Below are 9,876 nucleotides of genomic sequence, written 5' to 3' on the forward strand. Positions count from 1 at the left end.
ATTCTCCCTGGATTGGTGTCTTTGATTTTGTGTTTTGGCATTAGTCTATACATCTCCTCCCACGGTGTCATTGCCAGACACTTGTTCCTTTTAAATTCAGGCACATATTGTGAAGACAAATACATGCTCCATTCCTCGGCAACCATTAATGCTATTCTATATTCCTGAGTCTCAATGTCAGGGATGAATGTGTGTAATGGTCAGAGTCTAAATCTTTATCTTTTTTTTCTTTATTAACTTGATTATTTCTTATTTACATTTTGAATGTTATCCCCTTTCCCGGTTTCCGGGCAAACATCCCCCTAACCCCTCCCACTCCCCTTCTTTATGGGTGTTCCCCTCCCCATCCTCCCCCCATTACCGCCCTCCCCCCAACAATCACGTTCACCTGGGGTTCAGTCTTAGCAGGACCAAGGGCTTCCCCTTCCACTGGTGATCTTACTAGGCTATTCATTGCTACCAATGAGACTAGAGTCCAGGGTCAGTCCATATAGCAAACAAGTGCAGGACGACAGGAACTGGATGTAGATCTCTCCTGAGAGACACAGCCAGAATACAGCATATACAGAGGCAAATGCCAGCAGCAAACCACTGAACTGAGAACAGGACCCCCATTTAAGGAATCAGAGAAAGGTCTGGAAGAGCTTGAAGGGGCTCGAGACCCCATATGAACAACAATGCCAAGCAACCAGAGCTTCCAGGGACTAAGCCACTACCCAGAGTCCCAATCTTTAGCCTGCACTTACAGTGATTTTTACAGTAAAAAGATTGAGGGATTGTGAAGATATAATAGTAGCAAATATAACTTAAAGGTAGACCCCAGACATCTTTCCCATTCCATGTTGTGTAAGACATACCCTCATGTAACTTGGGTTTTGTAAGGACACAGGTCAGGTACTATATTACATATGCAAAGTGCCCCTCTGAGAGTGCTTCCTGCATGCACTCTTTTTATTTCCAATTGTTTATATTGCATTAACATTGTTTTTATGAAGAAAGAAACATGTTAAGAAGGACTCAACTGATGCCCATACTACACTGTATGTCATGAAGAGGGACAACACCGAGCTACTTTCTCAAGTGGACTATACCTGAGGATTCGAAAAGGAAGCACAAAACGTTCTGAACCAACAAATACCTCCCTTGTAAGTCTCTTAGGACAACAGTTCACAAAGGTCTTCATGAATTTTACCAATATAAACACTCATTCACTTCAAGCAAAGTTGTGTGGAAGAATCACGATTTTCACCTCACAAATACGGATGGCACCCATCATCTAATATCCAAAGAATGTTATAAGTGACCCAAAGCAAAGAAACGTGGACTCAGATATGGGCTTCTTGCTGCTAAGCCAATTTGTCTGTGCTCCCACTAACAGAGCTCCAGCATTCCTGATTAGACTGGGGTTCTGCACGGAAAGACTGTTAGTATAGTAGAGTGTCAAGTAAAAGAGAGATATGTTCATGAATTTTAAAGGGTGGAGTGCTCAGGGTTTGGTTTAAGATAGCTGGTAAGTTGATAAGAAGCGACTAGGTATTGGTAACCACAGTCACAAGGACAATATTCATAGACTGGGACAAGTGAGTTAGCAGTGATGTCAGAGATGTGATATAGTTATGAAGATGAACAAATGTTGCTAAAAACAGACCCTCAGTATTGCTGTTGCTCATTTAGTTGTGACTGAATGGAGAGCTTAATACACTCTAGAAGAATATAGAGCAACTGATGCTCAGTTGTCTGGGATGAACAAGTCCTGAAAGAGACATCAGCAGCATGGAGAGCACTGGTGTGAAGATTTTATTCCCCTGAAATTTGCACCCACACACACAATGTCAATGCCTGTGACATGAAATTTCTGTAGCACTGGTTGGGCAGAAGAAACATGAGCAGAATTCCTGGTTCGGAACTCTGGCCATGGCTATGCCCACCTTCTTCAAGGAAAAGCACATTGATGTGAGGCTAATCTTTGAGGGCATTGCTGTTCTTCTTCCTGTACTCCAGTGCCATTCTTCCTATCATGTCCCAAATCTCATCAAAGGGCATCTCCTTCCCCTTGTCATTCAGTATTTTGTTTTTAGTAGCTTCATCCATTGCCTGGAAGAGAGATGACTGTTAGTATTGACAGTATTCAGGGAAGCCTACCAGTTCCCAGTACAGTTCATGGGAAAAGTGACCCAGAAATCCCATTTGAGTATGAAAGTGTAGAAATGAGTGCTTGTGATGATCCACACCAAGCAGATGATATTTCTTTTGAATTTGGTTCTGGCAGCCCTCTAAATCCAGAGCTAGGACTCTGATTTTCAGACAAAGACAGCACAGTAAGTCTAAAAATGTCCCATATTGGTAATTATAAAAATGTAGCCTGCATAAATGCCATCTTCCTTGAGGAAGACAGGAGACACCTGGCCTAGCAAAGAGTGAAGTGTTTTTACAGTTGCAGGGGCTGAGAACAGAGAAAAGAAGAGGGGATATAAACCTAACTTTCAGTTGAATGTAGCAGCGCTCCCTGATCTCTTTTCAGTCATTTGTCCCTAATTATTTCTCCTGGAGGCAACTGACTGGTGGAGCCCACTCAAGCTACTTACTGGGAAACATGAAAAAAACATGACTGACTGGTGGATCTTTCTAGTTTTTTTTCCATCTTTATTAAATTGGGTATTTCTTATTTACATTTCAAATGTTATTCACTTTCCCGGTTTCCATGCCAACATCCCCTTAACTCCTCTTCCTCCCATTCTATATGGGTGTTCCCTTCCCAATCCTCCCCAATTACTACCCTCCCCCAAGAATCCCATTTACTGTGGGGTCCAGCCTTGGCAGGACTAAGGGCTTCCCCTTTTTCTGGTGCCCTTATAGGCTATTTATTGCTACCTATGCAGTTGGAGTCCAGGGTCAATTCATGTATAGTCTTTGGGTAGTGCCTTAGTCACTGGAAGCTCAGGCTGGTTGGCATGGCTGTTCACATGGAGTCTCAACCACCTTCAGCTCTTCAGTCCTTTTTCTGTTTCCTTCAACGGGGGTCCCATTCTCAGTTCAGAGGTTTGTTGCTGTCATTCACCTATGTATTTGCTGTATTCTGGCTGTGTCTCTCAGGAGACATCTACATCAGGTTCCTATCAGCCTGCACTTCTTTGCTTCATACATCTTATCTAGTTTGGTGTCTGTGTATGTATGGGCCACATTTGGGGTAGGCTATGAATGGGCGTTCCTTCAGCCTGTGCAGGGATGGATGTGAGGGGCTCAATCGTAATAATGATGAATCTTAGTGAGTCTGAGAGCTCCACCAGATGCACATCTTACACTCTTTCCCTGGAACATCTTGGTTTAGCCTCTCCTTGTATATAACTTAACAATTCAGATTTCAGATTAGGGAATAGTATTCATGGAGGGACAAAGAAGAGCACCTCTGGCCAGAAGCTTCTTGTAAAAATTCTCTGTCTGTCTCGATACAACATTCTGATTTTCTGAGTTTCTCATTTATGACAAGTTTAAACTGGGGCTGGAAATATAGGTAAAGCATTAAGAACACTTGCCCTTTTTACAGGCACATGGGTCTTGTACTTATGGTAGTAAAAAACATCTTTATTATATTGAATAAAGGTAATTCTATACATTTCCTCCATATCCGTCAAACACACACACACACACACACACACACACACACACACACACACACACAAAGAGAGAGAAGAGAAAGCTCTCCTCTCTCTCTCTTTCCACCCTGGTTAGACTAGAGAATACTAGCTGCATTGGAATATGCTTTCCATGTGCTCCTTCTGCTTGAATTTTCTTCCCTAGATCTGTCGAATAAAGCATCCATCTAGGACTACCTCAAGTCCCCATTCAGGGCTTAGTATTCCTCCATTTCATAGTAAATCACTATTGTGGCATGGACCTGGCCTTAGGTCTAGTATTCCCAATTGATAGTGGAAGTTACATCTCTCTTACCATAGCAACTTGAATTTGCTTTATCAAAACCAACCAACACACACACACACACACACACACACACACACACACACACTCACACAAAATATCCCACCCAGTCTATCTTCCTGGCAATTAAGGAAGTGAAATTAACTGTGTTTTAATTTTGTGCCTCTCTGTCATTGGTGAGCAGATATATACCTTTGTTTAGAACCCGGACTTTCACAATACATTGCAACTGCAGTTTCCTAACTACCAATATCTAAGTATGACCACCCCAGTCACCCTGAGAGGAAAGAGTTTGAACTTTCGCTCTGACTTTGCAGACTATACACTCCACCATCAGTAAGAAGTACTTACCTTTAGAAAATTTGGAAGTTCCTCTCTAAAGAGCCTTTTTACTTCCTGGACATCCAGTTTGTCTATCTTTTTCACGGAGAACTCTTGTAATATCATTAAGAGCTCCATTATCTCCTGCTCAGTTGAGGTCAAATTTTGGGCCATCTTATACTGTTGGAAGAATGGAAACAAGAAAGTTCCAAGGAGAAATTGTTCACCTTTACTTGACCTGTTTTCTTGAAAGGAATAAATTGTAAGATCAGAGGAACATCAAATAAAAAAGAAATGCTACATTACTAGTGCTGGGAAGAAAGCTTTTTAATCATATGTAAAAAATGAGATTTTGATATTCTATAGAAAATCAAAAATTACAGCATTTTGTAACACAAGGCTCTTACAAACAGTAAAGAAAACAACAAACCTGTCAAGGTCAGTTGGAAAGTCTTCAGGAGAAAGGATTAAAACACTTCTGTTTCAAGGAAAAAATAAATCATTATAATCCAACTTGTAGCACCCTGATAGGGAAATTGAAAGATAACTTACCAAACTGTGGAGCTACACAGATTGTGTGTCAGAGGAGGTGAACACAAATATTTATAAGTAAGCCTTTGCTGGAGTCATGACTTTCCTAGGAAAATACTGAGTCACAACTTAATAATCTAGTTACCCTCCCAATCCTAGAGCTGGGACAGAACTAATATCTCTATATATCTTTCTCTTCCTCTCTTCTTCTCTCTCTACTTTTCTTTCTTTGTTTCTCTTCTCCAGTCTTTCTTCTTCTCCCTTCCAGTGTCGCTACCTTCTTTGCTTGCTATTTTACTCTCCCTCTTTCAAATAACTAACATGAGAGTAAAGCTGGCCAGAGGACTTCCTGATCTGGCTTCAGTAAGAGAAGATGGACCTAATTTTTTAGATACTAGAGGCCCCAGGGAAGTGAAAGGCCTGATCCTGTTGAGTGGAGCAACCTCTCAGAGGCAAGGGTGAGGAGGACTGGAATGAGCAACTGCAGGAAGAAGGCCAGGAAAGGGAGATGGGTAGAATTTAAATAGGATAAAAAGAAACAAAATGAGAGAAAATAGACTAAGAATTGAAATAGTGTTCTCCAAGAAATATATATATATATATATATATATTCATTGAATACTTCAAATATTTTTGATGTCCTTAGACATGAAGAAACTGCAAATTAAAACTAATTTATCTCATCCTCAATCTAGGTATAATGTCTATCATGAAGAAGACACAGGCTGGTAGCATTGGGAAAAATATCTCCTCTTCAGTATTAGTAAGAATGTGAAGTAGAATAGCATCTGTGAAGATTTATGTGGGAACAAACATAGAACTATCATATGGCACAAGTAATCATTAAAGAAGTTACTAGGGGAGGGAAAGATCTGTGCTTATGTACCACTTAGATTAACATAGAAAACATTTCCAGACCAAAAGAAATCTATAGATTCAATTCTGTTTCCAGCAAAATTCAAACATTATTCTTCACAGACCTTGAAAGGACAATTTTCAGCTCCACATAGAAATAACAAAACTGCACAAAAACGAAAACAATAAGATAATGGCTGGAAATCAGACTATTCTTGATCTCAATTTACACTATATACCTATAGCAATAAAACCTGTATGGTATTGGTATAAAAACAGGCAAGCTGATCAACAGCATGATATCAAAGCCCCATATGTAAATCCATATACCTATGGACACCTGGTTTTTATTAATAGGTCAAAAACCCACACTAGAACAAAGGATAGCACCTTCAACAAATAATGAAGGTCATACTGGATACTTGCAGGGAGAAGAGTAAAAATAGAACCATATGTATCACCCTCAACAATACTGAAGTACATGTGGATCAAAGAGACCTCTTTATTAAACCAGATACACTGAATCTAATAGAAAAAATGACAGGTGACTACATCCTGAAGAGAACACTAATACCAAAGCACTTAGACCAACAACTGACAAATGGGACCACATAAAACTGAAAAGCTTCTTTATTGTAAAGGACACTGTCATTCAGACATAGGGGCTGCCTACATATACATGGGTAAAAGATTTTCACCTACTCCACACCTTCTAAAGGATTAATACCAAAATATAGAAAGAAACCAAGAAGCCATATAACAAGTAAACTAATAATCCAAATAACAAGTGGGGTACAGACCTAAACAAAGAATTTTAAATGGAAGAAACTCAAATGACTGAGAAATAAAGAAAACTTCAGCATCTGTAGCCATCTGGGAAATGCAAATGAATACTACTTTGAGATTTCATCATACACCTCTCAGAATGGCTAGGGTCAACAGAACCTGTGAGAGATCATTTGGTGAGGAAATGGAGCAAAGGGGACATTCTTCCCTTACAGCTGAAGGTGCAGACTTATATAAATAGTAGATAGAATTCAATATAGCAGTTCTTCAGAACTCCAGTGGGTATCAATCTAACTCAAGGAGCAGGGATATCACTCAGGGCCATGTATCCATAGGATGTTTGGTCTTACAGCACGTATACATGTTCAAAGTGTTCATTGTGGCTATATTCATAAAAGCCAGTAAATAAAAATAACCTAGATAAAATGAAGATTGGATAAAGAAAATATGGCACATTTACACCATGGAGAATTCATCAGGATAAAATACTATATCATGAATGTAAAGAAAAGTTGATCAAACTAAAGAAAATCATGCTGAAGCAATTAACCCAGAGCCATAATAACAAATCTAGTGTGTATTCTTTGAAAAGCTTCAGGTCCTACCAAGAGATACAGGGGGTTTTGCAAGAGTGTTTCATTGCCTGCAGAGATGGAGCCTTCTCAATTATATGCTGCTGTTGTATCCACTTCTTTCAATCGAAAAGAAAAGAGGAAAAGAAGAAAAGAAAATCATAGAAATGGGTTTGATAAAAAGATTTAAAATGAAAACTAAAATGAAGAAACTGATAAATATCAAGAACAGGGAGGAAGCAGTAGCATTGGAATAATTATTGCTGTTCCTAATTTGATAAATTTGGCAAGCCTCTGACCAGATTGGACAACTCAGTTATGGTCCTCTCACATGGGCCTGACCCAGCAATGCCAGGAAATCAACAGAAGTAAAATGGAAACATCTTACAGATATGCCTGGGAATGCAATACCGTTTTAACAGTGAAACTGGACTTATTTTACAATTCCTTATCAAAATATACAAGTTCTATAATTTCAGACACATTGCCATGTGACATCTATTGGGAAGAAGCAGTTGAACTCTTAAATGGTTAAATGTTACTCAAAAGTTGTTGACTTAAATTGAATAGGTCAACTCTACTGTGAAAACATGGCCATCTGCAGGCCAGAGAAAGAATTTTCCAGCTGCTTCCATTGCCTTATGTAATCTCTAACATTATGCTATAATTCTGAACAGGTGCCTTGGGCAGTAATAGAACTCAGGTCAGGTATAATACTTTATTTACTGAAGACAAACCTGACTGTATACTATTGATAAAGGGATATTAATTCAGGATTCTATTGAATACTGCATCTGAAGTATGTGTTATTTCATTCAAACACATGGGCTTATAAGCATTGGGCCATTTAGGCCTCTAATATAGGGACTTCTCAAATATATCAGAGGTTAAAATCTCTTAGATGCCTTGGACTGGAAAAAAGAATTAGCTGTTTTAAGACTTTCATATTTCACTCTGTCATAAAATTCTGTGGACAAAATCTGATGCGACATTGGGAATTATACTCCCAGCAACTAATGGGATGAGCCTTTTTCATGGGGACAATTAATCACTTCCACATTTCCAAACCAGTGCAGAGGAATGGCTGAGACAGATTCTAGAGTTGCCAGTGACTTCTCTGCTTTCCCAATAAGCTCTAGCTGTATTAATCTTCCTATGCATCTTCCTGCTTAACTCCTGATCATGAACTCTGCACTGATCCTATCTGCCTATTGTTTAAACTTTAAACTCCATGACCAAGCATATCTGATACAGGTTTCTGTAAATGAATATTCTTCCTTGTAGGAAATGATGAGCTCAGATGAATGACATGATTACACTTTTCACTATAAATTTAGTACAATAGAATAAAATTATATATCCCTAAATCCTGGTATTTGAAGTACTCCTTCATTCAAATCCAAAGACTGAAAATGAAGCTAATATCCATGTATGGCTCCAGAAATGCCTCAGGTATGATTTTGAAATTGTCTAATGGTGAAATTTGATTGCCAGTCAGCAAGTCAAATTTTCTATATCATGATGTTTTGAACATCAAGGTAAGGGATCTTAAAAGTTCATGTGATTAAGATAAATGATTTCATTTTATGCTTTAGGTCATTTGAAACATATTGAAAAAAAAGCTGAAGGATGTCAATATGGGTGAGAATAACATTCAAATCTTTCATATATGAACTTTCTAATTACTTACATGTAATTTTCTTTTACTCCAAAATGCCTGTGAATATAAGAATGTTCCCATTCTTCCTAGAATACACATGCATATAATTTAATTCTCTGTTGTTAGAGTAAGTTTTCTGAGTCAGGATACAGTTAACAACAGTGTAGCTGCAATTAATTTTTCAGGAAAATTCACAGTGAAACTTCAATGTACCATTGTAATCATAGTTTATTGCTGAATTATAACATTACTCAAAAAGAATTTTGAATAATACAAAGCTATAGTTAGTGAATTTTCTGCATTGTGAGATTACATGGGTTCTTACATGCAAAGTAAGAAAACTGCTATACAAATGACACATAATGGAATTCTGTTATCATTTAGCCGGCTTCCTAGAATAGTGTCAAATATCAAGAAGCTGACCTGTAAAAATATTTTGGAAACACTTTACATAAATAGATGGACATACCATAATGAAACCTCTTAATTTTGTACAAGTAATGTATACTATAATAACAAAAAATAAAATTGCGATTGTTGGGGGGAGGGTGGTAATAGGGGAGAGGATGGAGAGGGGAAGCAGATATAGAGGGGGAGAGGGAGGTGTTAGGGGGTTGTTGGCCCAGAAACTGGGAAGGGGAATAACAATCCAAATGTAAATAAGAATTACTCAAGTTAATAAAGACAAAAAAATATGTGATAAATTTTGCATGCCATTTTTCTTGGCAAAGTTGTTATCCTTATGAAAATAAATTCCTTTTTTGAAACATACTCAATGTATTCTCTGTTCTAAACTTGTTGCCCACCTATTATTAATTTTATACTTATCTCACAGATTGAATGCAGGATCTCAAGGCTATATACATGAAAGTTTATCAAGCTTTTTTCCCTACTAATTACTAATTAACCCAACAGAATGAATTAGTTAAAACCATAAAGGTCCTAGAGACGCAACGTTCCAGTTAGCTTTTTGTCATTGACTCTCCATTTAGAGACATCACAACCCTTTGGAAAGAAAACTGCATATCTCAAACTGATAAAGTTATGCATAATCTTTTCCCTACAAGCTCAGTAAATAATTTATTCCAGGTCTTTGCAATTATTTATTGTATATATGTCTGCTCATATGTGATTTCCTTTGCTTTTGGCACAAGGAATGCACAGGAACTTATTCTAATCTACCTTCTGTCTTTCATTTGTTCTAAAGGTCACTGA

The 9,876-nt window shown here is 38.1% G+C and overlaps 1 protein-coding gene across 3 annotated transcripts; it reads right to left on the bottom strand.

Annotated features, from left to right (window-relative positions):
• Positions 1 to 1,774: 1,774 nt before the first annotated feature.
• Positions 1,775 to 5,120, bottom strand: S100vp (S100 calcium-binding protein, ventral prostate). 3 transcript variants are annotated; one of them, NM_176076.4, is given in 4 exon segments: positions 1,775 to 2,094; positions 4,288 to 4,437; positions 4,688 to 4,735; positions 4,810 to 5,120. In NM_176076.4, coding segments are annotated over 2 exon segments (279 nt in total). In that variant the 5' UTR covers positions 4,432 to 4,437; positions 4,688 to 4,735; positions 4,810 to 5,120; the 3' UTR covers positions 1,775 to 1,959.
• Between the last annotated feature and the right edge of the window lie 4,756 nt (positions 5,121 to 9,876).

The sequence above is a fragment of the Rattus norvegicus genome, chromosome 2 (assembly GCF_021556685.1).
Source record: "Rattus norvegicus strain SHRSP/BbbUtx chromosome 2, alternate assembly SHRSP_T2T, whole genome shotgun sequence".
In the NCBI taxonomy this organism is placed as follows: domain Eukaryota; kingdom Metazoa; phylum Chordata; class Mammalia; order Rodentia; family Muridae; genus Rattus; species Rattus norvegicus.